Below are 18,371 nucleotides of genomic sequence, written 5' to 3'. Positions count from 1 at the left end.
TTTTAATTGGACCACATGAATTCTTTTTAACCCAAAAAAAAGGTATTTGTGAAAATTGTGCCAATAAGATTATTTATTAGGTAAATTTATATGTAAGGGTATACTAATAATTTTATTCAATTTAAGAAATTTGAAATTCAAACATATGAAGTGGTTTTATCTAGAAAAAATTATATAGGTAAAAACATTGACCACCATTACCGTGCACATGTGTCCTCAAAGGAAAGGTGAGCACTAAGGCACGACCTCGAGCCCTCGATGACTGGATTTCAGAGCCCAAAAGAGTGTAAGAATGATCCATTTGTAGCTCATGACTCTATCTTTTAGTGTCCCAAACTTCTTCGGTCAAAGGATTATACCTCATAGTCTCTTGCCATACTGCATCCATTTCACCAATATGTTCAGTTAAGAGTTTTATTAACTCATTGTACAGTAAAAGAAATTAGAGCGAAGGTCATAGAGGTTTTTATCTTATGAAAATCTCTTCCCAAGAATTACTTGATTACTCAGACTCGGTTCATATAGTTTCACAGGCTGGTAGTAAACTTGTGAGAGATCAATGTATTTCTGTTTCACATTCCATGGCGGATAATTCTGACGCAAGGCTTTGGTCTCTTAGCTTCGGTAGAGCTATCCTAGATGCTGAGTTTAAGACTCTTCATCAAGCTCTTTGATTATAAATTCTGCATTTTACTGCTCTTCGATTATAGTAAGAAGGGATGCTCTCTGGTGGTCGTTTCAAGGCTTTTCGGACCTTCTAGTCTGGCAAAGTGGCTCAGACACTTTTGTAATAAGATCATTGCTTATCATAACAAGGTTACTACCTCTTAGAATCATGTTCCACGTTTGAATCGTGCTACTTAAATTTCCAGGCTACCATTTGAAGCAGCAATGATTATGTGCTATATTGGAACATACTACTAAATTGTCTTCATATAAAACCCCTAAAGCGAAAAAGAGTATTCAAACAACTAAACCATCCAAACACATCCATCATCAGTAATGACACAAGACAGACTCACAAAGTAAGCAAACAAAACACAAGAAAAACAGAAATTATCCTTATAAAAATCATGTCATAGACACAATCCTGGCAAGCGAAATGACCTGGCTTTTCACTCAACCCTACCAAACTCGATCCTTCTTAATCACTATCCTTGCTTAGCATGGTCTGCACGATCATTTGCCTCCTGCACTATACCAATTGCATCAATCACAAAAATGGTACTGATCAACAAATTCACAAATCAATAATCACATTTTAAAATGGATCTATATTATCAAATACCAATGGCTCATAAACATTAGCAGTATATTACTAAATGGTGACCAGTGACTAGTAATTGTTTATCTTCATAGAGAGTGAAGTTTTCACTGCCCTCAAGTCGTCCAGAAATCTGGCCAGCAATGCAATATTCACTTGAGACGAGAAAGAAATGACCAGAACTGAAAGAAGAGTGTATGTAGGTAGCCTTTGAATTGTTGAGTTTTTTGGGTAGAGCCCAATTATATCCCCAAATAACTAGTCACTTAGGAGACCTATTGCTTAACCTTATACCCCATTAACTTTTCTTCTCATTTTTTAATATGAGATATTTTCCAACACAACACTTCTCCTGACATCTAGGCTTACACATAACAGGCCTGAGACTTAGGTACAAACTCTCTAATGGTACAGACAGACTCCTTCATGAAGCCTACAACACACAAACTCCTACCTCATGGAGCCCACAACATACAGATTCCTACCTCATGGAGTCCACAACACAAATTACATGAAGAGCATAAACTGGATCTTAGCCCACACATACAACCGGTTCTGATACCATGTGGAGTTTTTGGCTGAACCGGTCCCATCCCAAAATGACTAGCCACTTAGGATGCCTACTGCTCTACTTTATAACATATGAACTTTTCTTATCATTTTTCATTATGGGATCTTTTCCCTCTCAACATGAATACATTTAATTCATGCCAGATTTAGGGCTCGAACATGTCAAATATAGAGAAGAATGAGGCCTTCAAGCAATTCGTGAGTTCTACCCAAGCCAGACCACCAATATTAAGTTTGAGCTCTTGGTTCAAATCCCCTCGGAAGAGGAAGAAGAAGAACAAGAACAAGAACAAGAACAAGAGATTGCATCTTTTTTGCTATCACAAAAGCACTCCATAAGCTACTTAACACATTTGATGTCATACAAGTACAATCTCAAATCTCCCCTAGTGAAAGCCATGAGTTAAGTAAATTGGCCTGTGATGGGTAGAGAAACATCTAAAGTTTACATCTAATATTTCCATCTAGGATCAATATACTTTGAAATCCTTTTTTGTAACATCTCCATCCATATTGTTGGGAGGTTCATATCATCCCTACATTAGTCACTTGACATATGCCACAGGACTGTCACTTGCATCAAGGCAATCCATGATAATTGCAAAATAAATAAGGCCAAAAGGTAATCCTTCCTAACCCCATCGAAGATTCGCATATAGTTATAACATTCTTTTCTCCTAATACTCACCAAATTAGGGCTCTTAACACTTGTATATGTTTTTTTCTCTCTCAATCAATAGTGATTGCTCAAAAGTTTCATCTTACTTTAGCTTCTTCATAAGGTAGAAAGAAACATCAGTAGTTTCTCTCTTTTCAAGAAACCAAATGATTTCTTATACAGTGGTGATGCACCACTACTTGTCTCCATTTCTCCCGTAAATTCTACTGCTTCCACAAGTAGTTCATTTTTCAGTGCAGTATCATCATGCTTTTAGTCCATCTGTTTGGGCCTATTAATTATAAATTACAGAAGAAGACGAAGGATCGCTATCATTTATTTCATTACCTGCCCCTCCTGGGTGTTGCTTCCCATCATTACCATTGAATGGTTTGGAGTTACTAGAACTAGCAGCAGACGAAGATTTTGTCATCATCTCATCCATCCTCCAACATATTCCGCACAGGTAGTCCATCTGGAAAAAAAAAATTAAAATGGTTAGGAAACTAGGATTCCAACATGTTGCCAACACTGAATTGAACAGTTGAAAACAAACAAATCTGAGGAACTAGTGAACAACATACAAGAAACATGTAGCAACAGAAAGATAAATCACAAAAATAGTATTGAACCATACACTCACAATGTAAAGCACAAATTAAAGCAACAGATTAATGAACAAGAACTAATATGTAATTACCATTAACTGAAGAAATCAATTAGATGTGAAATAGATTTCATACATCAATCTCTGGGAAGTGTTTTGCCATGTTGACGAAAATCGGCAAATGTAAAAAATCAAATTTTACATTGGACCTGTTAAGGTATTTTGCTTTAAAAAATCATTAATTAAACATATCCATGATACGGATGAGTAGCACATCTATTGATACACAAGTCTGTCATTACATCAATACACGCATTGTGCAGCGTAGAAAACCTTCAGGCAAATTAACCTGCAAACAATTTTTTAGCACAGGAACTAACTTGAATAAGGATATAAATGCCAGCTTACACTTGATTAAAGATTAAAATATAAAGGCAGCTTAGACAATTGGATATAGTGAACTAATTAAAGAGTGTTCAACTAACTACTACATGGAGAAGCTTAGACAAGTACATTAGATGCTGTACACCATATAGTGAACTAATTAAAGAGTGCTCATGAGATGGTTTGGTATACAAGTATATGACAATTGGATATAATGGGTATAACTAGTATGTTATGCTGGATCTCAAACTGAACCAATATCTATATTTGGGTACTGTACGTTTGTTGAAGGAAATCTGACTGTGGAGGAATAAAGAAACAAATTAACAATAATGTTAGAGCTAGTCCACAGGAAAAGTATAGAGCTACTACTCCATTACATATGAGATAATGTGGTTAAAAGTCTCTAGTACAATATTTTGGTATATCTGTTGACCACACAACAAAGATGGGATGTACTTACCAGATAACCATCTTTTTACTAGTATTATTCTAACAGCTGGTCACCCATTTTTGTCAGAGATGTGGCAGTGAGTGGGAAGACATTACTTCCAATGATTTAAAGACTGGTTAGGAGATATTTTAATAAAAACATTAGCAGAAGTCTTTTTTTTTTTAAATGGACATTAGCTGAAGTCATTCTCTTCACATTGTAGCATAAAGGCAATACTTTTTGCTTTCTGAATGCTGATTATACACACAACACTACACATAATACCCCTAGTGAGGCATGAACCAAAGACACCACCAAATATAAACCCTTCCACATAGATAAAAATCCCCCCATGTGGTCATTGAGCCAATGCCCAAATCCACCAAAGGCAATACAATCTGGCAAATACGAGCTGGAGACAGAGCCACAAACAACTCAACAACACCAAGTTTTCTCATGTACAGAAACTCTTCAATTATGGAGAAGGGCTAGGACTTAATAAAGAACAATCAAATTGAACAGACTTCTGAAACTCGAGCAGGTCCTGCAGCAGGGCAAAGAGGACAAGGAACATTATCCAACATTGCTGCTAGTAGAAAAGAGGACAAGCAGTTCCTTCCATACATTGTTCTTCTGTCATTTTCTTCTTCAGGTGTGGACAAAGGAACAGGGGTCACCCCTACGTGTTCCCACTCTTCTAAGAACAGTCCCAGCACCCACCTCTCCCTAACACAGCAACCTTGATTCCAGCTATCAAGTGTATCTCACCACCAATGTCCAAGCCATGCATGCACACTAGAACCTCCAACAACAATTGAAGACAATCAAAGTCAAACTTTCCTAGGACTAAATCTCCCAATTACAACTGAATTGTCAGTCACTAAATTGGAAATCGCTTGATAATAAAGAATTTCTGAAACTAAGTTAGACAGAAACTACGACTAATGGATTTAAAACCTCCAGACTTTCCTGAATTGACTACTAATAAAAGAAACTACAAACCAAAAACTGTCCTAAAGAAAACTCTCCTAATTGGAACTTGTTGACAGACTAGGAAACTAATAAAACAAGAAACTTGCTGACTTTCCGTTGATAGAAAGTACTAAAAACAAGTACTTTCTGAAAAAGTAAGTTATTGCCTTTTCAGGCTCTCTTTCCTTTTCTGCTTCCTTCTTTCATAACCTTCAATGGTTTAGGATGACTTAGTCTGTCGTCAATGTTTTAAGCAATTTCTTCAATTAAATACTATGTCATAATGCTGAGAACAAGAAGCATAGAAGTTGAATAGTATTTTTGATAAACACAAGTAGAATATGAAACTATTAATAATGTTACGGTTTAAAGTAATGACTCGATGTTATGTAACCCCAACTTGAGAAGTTAACAGTATAAGGGGCATTGATGAATCTGGACAAAGAACTTCTTTGACAGTTGCAAACCCTGTAGACATTCAGGTAGCGATACACAACCAGCAATCTCTATTTCTTGGCATCTTTTCCAACAATTTTTTTGTGAGATAGAGTACAGGACAAAATCATCTGCACTCAGTAGATATCATCATATATTCGACTTCAAGTATATTTACAAAGCTTTAGCATTAACCCCCGTTGCCATCTATCTACGGAAGTTAAGAATCTGTGCTCTGTAAGCGTGAGCATTCAACTTTGGCAATCAGAAATTTATGATCTTTAAGTGCTAATTTGAGGTATAAAAGGGAATTTGACTGGAAAGGAAATTTGACAAAAATACAAAAAGAAAAAGTTCCCATTCATGATGTTTTAGTTCAGTTAATTATTGTTGTCATGTTCTACTTAAACTGGCAAAGCATCATAATTATTGATAATAAATAGATGGTGAAAGGTCAGGAAAAGCATACTCGACACAATTTCCTTTCCTCTCTCATACAATTCTATCCTATAACCTGATTTCGTACTGAATAACATCATGAAAGAGCCAATTATAACTCTAAACACGGTTTCCAACTCCCTCCAAGTGAATCTCAATGTTTTACTCCATAACAAATCATCTTTTATGAAGACAAAAATTGGAAAGTCTAGCCTTTGAAGCCATTCAATAACTTCTCATCAAATTAAAATACAAAATCTTCACTTGTCGTGCTCCCATCTCTTCAAAGGTGAATGTCTTGAAAGGAATCTTTGGACTTGTTTTGTTGCTACCCAACACCCACCCATCCATGCGTGCGCGAGAGTTGCCATTGTGCCTGCATTAGTCAGAACCCCAATCCCTCAAGCTAATATCTTATAACAAAGTTGAAGGTCGACATGCATTCGGAAGTCTGTTCTCCTCCATTTCCATTTTGATCTGGGTATTTCATTGAACAACAAGCGAAAATGTCTATCCTAAGAATGGGCCCGCAAGCATGGTACTGCATGCTATCAGAACTCTAAGTTGTTACAATGGCAGTGTTGCTGACTGCAGCACCCATGGCCTCCGCGCCTACGGTGCTGACTGAAGTGTCAATGCAACTTGTTGGTACTTCCTTGCATTGGGCCCCTTAGTCCATCCCCTGTGATCTCCTCTCCCATGATCCCTCAATCTTGCACATCCCCCTCACTATCGGTGACTGCAAGAACCATGTACCCCTTTGGGACCTTCACTCCAAATCCATCACACACTTCTTGGCTCAAGATTCGCTTTTGACTTTTTCTAACAAATCCAAACCCAAGGTGCAAGATTTGTGTTGGATCTCCATTCATGGTCCATCACTTCATACATTGAGGAACACCGCCAACGGCTAATGCATTTGTATGTATGATGCCTCCCCTGAGTTTTTACTAAATCACAATGGCACAATAAGCCCTGGACTGAAAAGAAAAACCCTAAATCGTTGAGAATCAAAAGCGAGAGAAAAACAAAATGATAGTGGAAACCCTAGGCGTAGTGAAAGGGAGCTAGAAGAGAGAAGGGGGGATTAGATGATGAGCCATATGAGCTTCTTTCCATAATTTCCCTCCTCTCCCTTTTGCTTAGAGTTTGAGGGGGCGAGAGGAGTTGCCAACTTAGTGAACACCAATTTTCTCTTGACCCTCGTTACTTTGCTTGATATATAAATTATGTTGATCAATTAGTGGTTCAACTTATCCGAGCAAATGAAGAAGAAAAGAGATTGATGATTGTTTTTTGCCTTTGAGGTTAGCTACTTTCCTTTTCATTTCATTAGATTCATGATATGGCATTTTTGTTACAGAGATATTTATCTCATTGGTTTCCCCTGACAGAGTCCCCTTATTTTCCATATTAGCACTAATAGACACAATGTGAGTCAATTTACCTAGTATTTGCCTTATTCTACTCTTATGGCCCTGAGATGGCTCTAAACATGGCAATTGAGTTATAGAAGCCCCTTCCCATTATGAAGAACAATGCCTTTTCTTCAATGTAGAATAAAATTCTTGTCATCAATATCTTCCCAAGTTGCTTTAGCTAGTCATTAACCTTCCCACTAGACAAGCACTTGTTTGATAAACTCATAATTATCTTGCCTTTTTAACACGTTGAAAGGCAATGCGTGAGTAGTTTGAAATAGTGGTTGTGCTAGCACGTGTGACCCACAAAACAAGAAAACTAAGAGAGCTTACAGTAAAAATAGAAAATGGCAAAAGTAAATGTGTTCTTTTCAGAGGAACATTACTCTCTTCTAGATCGATGAGCAAAATAAATTAGGCGAAATCTTGACTAACAAATTTAAAGTCAAGGAGATATACTTCATTTATTTAGAACTTAAACAAATCAGTCTAAGAAAGCCATCTATTTTTGTTAAAGGAAGCACATTCTTAACCTACTTGCAGATTGAATGTTAGGGGGAAAACAAATAGATATTTTCTTAGTAGGAAAAGAAAACATTTGAAGGAAATGCATCTTAAGACCAGAAGAGGAATGAAAGGTTAGGGGGCCAATTTTTGTCTCTCCACCCCCTCTTCAACTTGACCAAATATTGCATTTATGAACAGGTAGTAAGTCATGTTATGCAGAAGCAGGATGCCAAATTCATGGGCAATGGAGAAGTTTCAAAAGTATTTTAAGATATGTCTACGGGAAAGGACTTAAGAATACGATGCATTTCAAATGCCTAGGAAAGATGTAATAGATAACAAGAGGTCTACAAGTGGATATTGAAACTGCCCAAGTGGTAACCTCATCCCTAGGCACAACTAAGAAGCAATCGATTAGTGCAATAATCAGAGCTCAGGGTGAAGACAAAGAAGCAAAAAAAAAAAATTTGAATTTCACTGCTCGTTCATGATCTAGGATACAAAGCTAAGGTCCCTTCAGGTTGACCAGTGTAATGATATAGTGTTACATAATATTGAAGGATTGATGCAAAACCTATAGACACGAAAGTGCCCGAAGACCTTTCATGTTTATGAAAGGAGGTCTCAAGTTATAGAGAGCTGACTTTCCTATTTGAGGCTTAAATTTTTAGAATAGAAATAACTAATTTAGAAAGACTCATAAGTTGCTACTTCCTATTTTAATTTAAAATTTTAAAATATAAATTTAAAATAGTAGCACCTTGTTGTTTAGTTTAAATTATCACCATTAAAAAATATAACTTGCCCATTTTAGTCCAATGAAAGTTGTAATTCCCTTTCCTACTAAAATTCTCAAGTTCTAGTGAAGTCCAAAAGTAGCAAGTCTATAAATTAGAAGTTATTTCCTGTTTTCAATTTCTTATATAAAAAGTAGGAAATATATTTCACAACAACTTGTAAAAGTTTATTTCCTAAGATAAAGGAGCGGAGAAATTTCCTATATTGGTGAGTTATATGCCAACGAAAGGCCTAAATACATAAGAAGAAAAAATCTTTGGATATTTTTATAATAATTTTTTTATTCATGGAAATTTATTCCAATAGTGGAGAAATTAAAATTTTCCTTTTCTTCCCTTCATAATTTTTCTTAAGACCTACACAGATTCTACTTTTTGCCCTTGAAGTTTTTATCCATCAAACTTTGAGTTCCGATTGTAGTTTTCTAGTCGTTTGCTAAACTTTAGGTTATCAACACTTCGTAGGAAACTTTTAACTTCAAAATTCTTCAAATCAAAATGTGGCATCATTGAATAAGGAAGTTGGTATCACAAATAACCTAATCCATCACGACCAAGCCAAGCATACCAAAATTGACTAACATGCATTTCAAAAAGAGAAATTGACTCGCTTTTGGTCAAGATAAGGAAGCTTCAAGTGAATTTTGCATAATATACATCTAGTCCACATTCGATAGAAGCTATGCTCCCAAAGGGTGTGCAAGTGTGATATAAGAGTTTTTTAAAATGATTTATCCATTCTGAACATTATTGGTATCCGTGTTCCACATAAGGAAGAATGTTGTCCAACAAGTTAAAAGTAGTGGGTTGAAGTGGTAGCAGGTAGGGGTAACAGACCTGTAATATGTGTGAGATTGAGTTTGAGAGGGTCAAAGGAAGTTGTAGCGCATGCATGTGTACTTTCATATGAGGAGATGAGTCTAGGAAGTGGAGTATCCAATTGACTCCAAACCACTTGTTAGCTCCCTCTAAGCAGGTGTTAATAAAAATCCAGTTCACTCTATTCCAGCCTTTGACATTTCCATAACCCAAATAATGATATTAAGGGTCACCTCCAGGTTTAGAAAGCAAAAGTAAAAGTGAAAGCACTACTCTTAATGGCCCAAATAATTTTTTCACTTTAGGCAATAGGATCAACTAATGGGCAATCTAAGAAGATATCTGACCATGACACAAAAAGCAAAATTTTGAGGATTCAAGGGATTGCAAGAGCATAATTAAAAAAGAAAGAAACTCCTCAGGAGTTCTTTAATTGGAATTATGAGATGTAAACTTAATGTTATCAACAGCATGACCTATTTTTTGTTTCCCATAAGAGAATAGAATTCAACGGTGTTTAAGATTTTCTAAAATTGGAGATGATTCCAACTTCGAAATTGCTATCTGCTGCAACGAAAGTAAGTTTCAAGCCAGCATTTCGGAACTCTGATATTCTGGAGTGGAGCATGTAGAAGATATATTTTTATGAGAAAACTTATTTAAGAAAAGGAAATAAACCAGCTCAGAAACATCACTTTTAGATCGCCTATCATTGGTATGTATCAGTCAAAAAGTCAAACAATGGGCAACACAGCAACCACCCACTCTCAAGTCAGCAGTTGTCTTTTTTAGGAGAGTCATTTTTACTTTTTGAGAAGGTGAATGGGAGTTTCCTTAACATATGAAGGAGGGTAGTACACCAACGCCAATCCAAAGAGGGGTGGCATCTAAAAAATAAAAATTACATCTTTATAAGGAAAAAAACACAGAAAAATAAAGACAGCATATAACAAGAGAAAAGCTGATTTCTAATTTCCAGATCTCTAAGAAAGAAACCCTCCTGAGTAAGACTATCAGCTAGAGAGTTGGCCGATCTCGAGGTAGGTTCCACAATATAGTTTGCTGCTGCACCAAACAAGCCTCCAAGAACGGTCAGTACAATTCTTGCACCAAGAAACAACAGTACATCAGTCTCCCTTAACAATTAGCAGGTTGACCTCAGCTTTGGCAATACTAATACCATGAATGAGACAATGCATCACAGCAGAAAGAGAATCAGACATGCCCAGAGGTCCAGCATAAGAGATAAGCTTACTGCCATCATGAACTCGAAACACCCAGCAGGCCGTAGACAACCACAAGCACTTCCATCGAGGTTGAGTTTAGTTGATTTCGTAAGAGGAGGAATCTACTTATTAAGACTGATCAGTTATGGTTAGCAAGTTCTAAAAAATTGTTTGTCCGGAGAAAGTGTAAAATGAGTAAAGCTGTTGTTAGCAAGTTCTTTCCTACCAGCTACATGAATTCATGAGATGGATAGTTAAAAAATTCCTAGTTAAATTTGAAATAGTTAGTTAAGTCCAAGGAAACTCTTATGCTAGCAAAGTTACTTTAGCTAACATCTATGGCGGTATTTTAAAAGGAAACTCGGTTCTAGGAGGTGATTTTAGATGTAAGATTGAAGAAGATTGTTGTAACTTAGGTTGAAGATTGAAATATAGTTCGCACTTTATTTTCTTCTTTTTTTTTGTTTGCCGAATTCAATCACAATCCACCTATAGCTTCTAGACTGTGCTATGCTCCAGCACAGGGCTTTGTTTAAGCTCACAATGTTCAAGATAGTATGATACTGAGATTCTGCAATACACTGAGAGGTAACAATGAAATGGGCAACCATTTAGACAAACTAGAAGTGCAAGCATAAACATCCCAGCATTCTAATCGAAAGAAGATAAGTGGCACAATTGAAGTAACAGAGTTATAATGAATTAATACTGAAAGCCACATACTACAACTGGCAGAAACTAAAAATAGAAGGTACTCGATGTAAATTAAGTCAAAAACTAGAAATAAAAGCTACTAAAAATAGAAATAATTGAAAGTCAGGGACATGCCTCATTGGCTGCTTCCACAAAAGCTGCAGATTCGAATTCTAAGATGCTCCTCTTATATCTGTACAGGTAGTCACCCGAGAACTCATTCTCAGGGAAGTACAAGAGGCTTTTATAAGCATCCAATCTACACACATGAACAAACCGGAAAGATTAATATGAAATAACACCCCAAATAAATTAACTGATCTCAAAAATAATGGCACCAACTTTGGTTCATGAGAAGAAGTAATACCTCATGATTCAACTTTAACATAAGCCTGTACAACCACAGAACCTTATCTCAAATGTGGCAGTCATTTTTCTTTATTCTTTCTTGTTAAAATGGAGAGATAAAAAAGTTGTTACGGGACTAAGATGAGACTAAGATGTAAGAACAAACAAAATGATAGATAATAAATAAAACATAAATAATGCATGTAATGATAAAGAATCTAAAAACAAACGAACAATAAAATCACCACAAGTTGTTGTGAGAGTACTCTCATGATGTGGGCATCTAGGATCTCACAGATGCATTGAAAAAATCAATAAAAAAGAAAACTTACAACAGAAGAAATACCAAGAATAGGCCCATTGAATTGAAAGTGAAATTCATTTAACCACCAAGATAAATCTTCATTAATTTTGATCTCAATTTTGCTTTCTCCTGCATTTTGTTAAACCTCTAATTATCAATGATAATTTTTTTTTTAGAAAAGCCACTTTCTCATTATCAGTGATAATACTCAAACATGGTCCTATGATGTAACTTAATCCAAATATTACACAAGTTTTCACACATTGAAATATGTCAAAACTCTAAATATAGCCATGGAAACCCTAGCAAGCCATCTACAATGGTATAATCATGTTTCATCTCTTCATTCAATTTAAACATGCCACCAATACAAAATGGAGGCCCACCTCCCTCTCTCATTCATCTCCAAAACAAGAAGAAAATGGATCACATCCATTTCTCAGTTTTTAGAGGGAGGAAGTGGGGCAAGACCTCCCCCATCTTTCCTTTCTCTTCCATGTGACATAAAAGCCAAAGTGGAGAAGACCTCCCTTCTTCTTTCCTTTCTCTCTCCCTTCTCCCCTTACTCTTTCGTATGAGGTACAAAGCAAAGGAGATGGATGAAGACACTTCCGCCTCTTCCACTTTATGGAATGTTTGAAGGAGAGGGATAGGCCCACCCTTCCTTTTTCTGCGTGAAAAAAGGGTAGTAAACACTTCCATTTAGCTTCTCTTATGGTATTGCAATAAGAGAAAAGGAGAAGGAGGTAGGCTCCTGGCTTCTTTCCATACAAGAAAACTATGAAAGTAGGTAAAATTTTCCTTTTAAATTTGTTTATTTTTCAATGCCTAGATAAGAGTGGAATAGTTATATCACATGAACAAAACACCAAAGTTAAATGTGTTATGTGTCCATTCGAGTCTAGTTATGCAGCATCAAAAGATATTACAACCAATAGGCTATGTTTAAAATATAGCAAAATTTATGGATACACTTGAAGGTTAGCACTAAATTAATTATGTTTCCAACAAGAACATTTTTGGCTTTCTTTAACATTTATATCTATATCTTTTTTTTTTTGGACTATGATCAGTAACATACACCAGATCACAGTCCCACACACTACACATCTGCACGCCTCTGCCAGCGAAACTTCACAAAAGTTTCTTAGATACTCAAACCTAACATTTTCTCACGGAACCCCATCAAAACCAGATAAACTAGAAATGAATAATACTTAAAATATATTTACTAACACTGCTTTGACTGTTCTTTGTCTGTCTTCGACAGGGAAAAGAGCCCTCCAATCATTGGGGTCCAGGTTGGGGTGGTCTACGTCAGAATTCTTGTTCGAGGCATTCATATTGGGGTTCGCGTTCCTGTTCGGTTCCATTCAGTAGGCTGCAGGTATCCGCTTACTGCAAACTGAATAGCTAAAATTTCAAAGGAAACACACCAAAGGACTAGCAGATACAGAGAGACATAAGATATTAAAAGATTCTCATATATAAATCATCTATCGCATTCTCATCTTCTCAAAGATCAATCTAATTCGACCTTTGGTGTCGACCGAACCGAGAGCATGAATGAAATTGACTAAACGACCTAGAGAATGGAAGTTGGTCACCGAAACGTACCTGGAGATTTTCGTGTCTCTCGTTGAAGTCGAAGGGAAGGGGAAAAAGGAAGAAGAACAAGGAAAAATCCGCCACTCTTTCGCCCTTTTCTACCGTCAGATTATCGTTCTCTGCCACATGTTAAAGAGCTTCCGAGCCTGCCACCAAACAGTTTGACGGTATACGCTGGATTGTCATCAATTTCGGTAACTCTTCGACTCTGAGGGATGGAGTTGACACAGCGTATCTTTTCTCTAGCCGCGACTCCATTTACTGCATGAACGTTACAACTAAGGAGTAATGATGTTTAACAACAGCCTCCTGCGCCTCTGCGAAGTGGAGGATCAATTTCGGTAACTCTTCGACTCTGTGGACTGGAGTCGACACAGCGTATCTTGTCACTAGCGGCGACTCCATTTACTGCATGAACGTTATAACGAAGGAGTGATGATGTTTATCAACAGCCTCCTGCGCCTCTGCGAAGTGGAGGAAGACGGCCAAGTGTTCCTAGAGGGTGATGAAAATTATGATAAAACCAAATCCACTTTAAATAAGCTGTAGCCTGGACGTTGTTTGTATTTTCTTAATTTATCTTCAGAATTTAATTTAAATTAGATTTTCCGTTATAAAATTTATCTTTATATTTAAAAAAAAAATTATATTTTATTTATTCTCCTATATATGAAAATATGCATATAGAAACAAACAAAATTTTAAAAAAATCAAATTAATTTAGTTAAAACTATTAAAGGGTAATTTGATAATTTTAAAATACATAGAGAAATAATTTCTCCCATTTTAGGCGAAATAGGTAACATAATAAGTGTCGGGTAAAGAAATGAGCAATGGAATACCCATTACGTGTTTTGTTTGTTACCATTTACACCCCTATATATGTAAAGGTGGTGAATCTTGACCTAACTTAGCAACTCAGGCTAAACTCAATCTATTTACTATATACATGTATATTAGTAAAAATTGAACTAATGATGTTATTTTATGTAATTAGACTATATACATTTATATTAACAAAAGTTGAACAATCAAGATATTTATGTAATTTATATATAAATGTAATTTGATTATAAAGAAAATACATTAAAAAGAATTTTAATTGGACCACATGAATTCTTTTTAACTCAAAAAAAATTATTTGTGAATATTGTGCCAATAAGATTATTTATTAGGTAAATTTATATGTAAGGGTATCTTAATAATTTTATTAAATTTAAGAAATTCGTAATTCAAATATATGAAGTGGTTTTATCCTAGAAAAAATTATATAGGTAAAAACATTGAAGCAGTAAGGCTCTATTACATTATTTTACTTTATAAGGGTATATTTTAATTTTATTATAAAGGGGTACAAAGGCACTTTTTAAAATAAATTAAATAATATTTTTAATTGCACCTAATCAAGTATTTAATTTAATTTTAGTGCGTTAATTTTAAAATAATTTATATGTTGTATATAATAAAATATCTATATTAACATGTCTATGAATTCAAACTTGAGGTAATAGTTATTTCATCTAACTATTGAACACTTAGGAGTGCACTAATGTGTAGTTTGGACTCCATTGTTAACTCAATTACCTACTAGACTGGATTTGATAAATAGATTACTATCAATTTATTAAATTATTCAATAGAAACCTAAAGGGTTATCCAATTGACTAAGGACAACTAGTAGTGAAACAATGTATAATTGACTGTTAAGATTGCATCTATTAATTGATACCCACTAGACATGAGTTTACAAATATAGCTTATTATCAATTAATCGGGTATTATTGATTTATAGGGACAAGATATAAACACAAAAAGGATAGAAGAAATGAATTTTAGCTCTTGGGAGAGAAAAAAGAAGAAACAAAGAGAGAGAAGGAAGAGGAAAAGAAAGAGGTGTATGGACGAATTTGAGCCCAGAGGAAGAGGCTTGAATGTTCAACCCCATGCCTTGAGGTTATATTTATAGTTGTGTGAAAGTGTTTACAATTACTACAATACATTTAGGGCTGCATGCTTCAAAAGAAAAATGACATAAAAGGACATATACCAATTTGCATAATTACAATTTTATGTCATTTATATGAAAGTTCTCTTTAGTAACTAGTCATGACAACCCTACACACATGGGTGTCTCTTAACAAGTATTTGATAAGAGCCTAACAATCAATTTAATTGACTATTAGATTCCAAATAATAAAAAAAGTAAAATAGACTAATAAGACTCTATAGGTTGATTCATCAATTATTCGACATGAATGGAAAGATGGACTATCATAAATTAATTGAACTTACATATAATAATCTCATAGTCAATTGAACTAACCATTGAACTTCTAGTGGTTAGAAACAATAATTGACTGATAAGAACTTCTTACTTAACTCCATCAACACAGATATTGCACAATCATAATAGAGGGTATATTTTTTACTTTAATATGTTATGAAAGAGATAAGTTTGGAATTAAAAAGAGAACAGTAAAAATGTTATAAGGGTATTTTAGGTATTATAAAAAGAAAACAAACACTTAATCGATTTCCTTGGTATGCCCCCGCAATGTAAAAAGGAGACAACGCCTCATTGCGAGGCAACGTCTCGCCAAGATATCTCATCGAATTTTTTTTTTTTTTTTTTTTGTGGAGCTTCCTTTTTCTCTTAATAGATTAGGGAGCCAAAATGGAAGACATACTCCCTCTCTCATTTTAGAATTCAAAATCAGGAAATTTAATTCTAAAATTTGTATATTTGACTCCTGAAATCATAAAGGAAGTTAGAGTCATAGACGTGTATGGTACCTTCTTTAATATCAAATTTTCGTATAATTCTTTTAGTAGGTAATTAATAGGTTCTATAACTAATAAGGAGCAAATATAATGTGGCCAACATGTGTGAAGTACTTTGTTAGTTGGAAATCTCACCCTTGATGACCCTCCATTAAAGTTCTCCTCTCTTACTTGTGTTGGGCCAATGATTAAATCATTTGCTCTTTTATTATTTTGATGATAACAAAATAGGTAGCTTAAAATTATAGTATTAATGGTGTTATTATTGTATTTTAGATATCTTCCAACACAAACATTATGAAGTCTATGCAAAAGCTTAAGACAAAATAACGATCAATCAAGTTGCTAAGTCAATATCCAAAGTAAAAACTCATCAAAGATTGTTGTTGTGAAGAAGAACTTACTAAAGAAGAATCTTGAAGACTTGAAGACTTAAAGTCGAAGTTCAAATATAAAAATATCAAGAACTCTAGCTATGTAAGTAGATAGTCAGCCAAACTTAGACCTTTAAACACAAATATGTTATTGAGTTTTAGGGCATGAAATATTTCAAAACAATGTTTTAACATAATGTATATAAATATCTTACAATGGTAAATCCCTTAGAAAGCCTATGTCATTCTTAAATGCCAAAATAGTCATTTGGCATATGGCATGATCAATCAATCTGTTTGATGATTCAACCTACATGGGTTCGATTGATCATCCAAAATGCAAAATACCATAATTTATAAAACATGATAGATCGTTCGGGCATGATTGATCATATAGAATGCTACTAGATGAGATTGTAAAGCATGATCGATCTTACTCTATTACATGGTCGATCATATAGCTATATAGCATGATGGATCAATTGAAATGGGTTAATCGATCAATAGGCTTAAAGAACATAAAAAACAAAGTTGTTATACATGGTTGATTGGTCATACATTTTCAGTGATCAATCAATGTTTTTTACATATTTATGGAAACGGGAAAAAAATGGCTAGTTTTGTTGGAACACTTATAAATAGGCTCCCAACCCTGTTCACCCCCTCTTGAGAAGTCACCTGGGCCAACAACTTGGTCATGAATTTTTTCTTGCCAAACATTATGTATATGTATTGAATATGTCACCCAAATAGTTTCCTACATTTCAGCCTTATGCCCTAGAAAAAATGGAAGTGGATGTGTTTACGGATGAGATGCCAAGAGTATTGATAGATGTGGAGAATGTGAGCTTTGAGAACCCTCTCATTGTAGTTTGTTGTCGATGTATGAGGTGGTTGTCAAGATCTTGTCGATGGTGGCACAATGGTGATGTGGATAGTGAAGCACAAAGTAGCCAACAATTTGGGAAAGGTGCATACACTTCAAAAATGACCAATTGATGAAGTGTGAACTCTAGGGTGCCATGGTAAGAGTCTAGGTTATCACCAAAGGGTAGAAGTGAAGTCCAAAGATCTTCCTTGAATCAAGTTGAGGAGACCCAAAGAGGATTGGATGGGAAGGGGCAATAGCCAAGAAGGAGATAGAAATGATGGGTTACAGCAGCAAAACAGTGTGATGGGAGTCAATAGGTTCCTGTTTTTGGAGGACAAGAAGGAGAAGTATAACAAATTAGGTAGAGTTTCCCTAAGATTCAATGGGAAAGTGGAAATTGAATGATACTCAATCAACCTAGAGGAGACCCAATCAAATAAGCACCATTTTTTGGTAGATACTTGAAAAAAAGAGAAGGATTAAGCTAACGAGGAGGGAAATCTTGGGCCTCAAGTGATTGAGATAGCAAGGATTCAAGGTAGTCAAGGCAATTTATGGGACTCCCTACCACAAAAAATCAGGTGATTCATACTCTCTTTTTGCATTTATTAGAATTTTAACAAAAATGCATTGTCAGCCTATCAAGATTTTTCACTAGAATACACCATGTAGAAGAACCAACAGAATAGATAAAATAATTGTTTATTATTTAGGTTATCATGTCCTTTATTTTTTAAGGTAGAGGATAGAGTGAGGAACCATACAGGATACAAAGAGATGGGCAAGAAAACAAGTCAGATAAGTGAATGGAACAAGTCAAGAGTTTGCCTACAAAAAGGGAGAAAGGAGAGTTGAATACAA

At 35.2% G+C, this 18,371-nt stretch overlaps 1 protein-coding gene across 4 annotated transcripts; it reads right to left on the bottom strand.

The window, feature by feature from the left end:
* Nucleotides 1-918: 918 nt before the first annotated feature.
* LOC137935093 (uncharacterized) lies at nucleotides 919-13,932 on the bottom strand. 4 transcript variants are annotated; one of them, XM_068779750.1, is made up of 5 exons: nucleotides 13,494-13,932; nucleotides 13,113-13,281; nucleotides 11,360-11,483; nucleotides 2,841-2,967; nucleotides 919-1,195 (listed from the first exon to the last, which is right to left on the bottom strand). In XM_068779750.1, exons 2-5 carry the CDS (start codon nucleotides 13,247-13,249, stop codon nucleotides 1,152-1,154), a joined length of 432 nt encoding a protein of 143 aa, XP_068635851.1. In that variant the 5' UTR covers nucleotides 13,250-13,281; nucleotides 13,494-13,932; the 3' UTR covers nucleotides 919-1,151. The 4 variants fall into 4 exon arrangements, with proteins under 4 accessions (XP_068635851.1, XP_068635854.1, XP_068635852.1 ...); XM_068779753.1 differs by having other exon boundaries at nucleotides 919-1,190; XM_068779751.1 differs by having other exon boundaries at nucleotides 13,113-13,274.
* Nucleotides 13,933-18,371: the final 4,439 nt, after the last annotated feature.

The sequence above is a fragment of the Aristolochia californica genome, unplaced genomic scaffold (genome assembly GCF_029961685.1).
Source record: "Aristolochia californica isolate CCGP_79_NKW_82.1479 unplaced genomic scaffold, dmAriCali1.0.hap1 SCAF_6, whole genome shotgun sequence".
Lineage (NCBI taxonomy): Eukaryota > Viridiplantae > Streptophyta > Magnoliopsida > Piperales > Aristolochiaceae > Aristolochia > Aristolochia californica.
The sequence above is the reverse complement of the archived record's forward strand: the minus strand, read 5'-3'. Positions and strand labels throughout refer to the sequence as shown.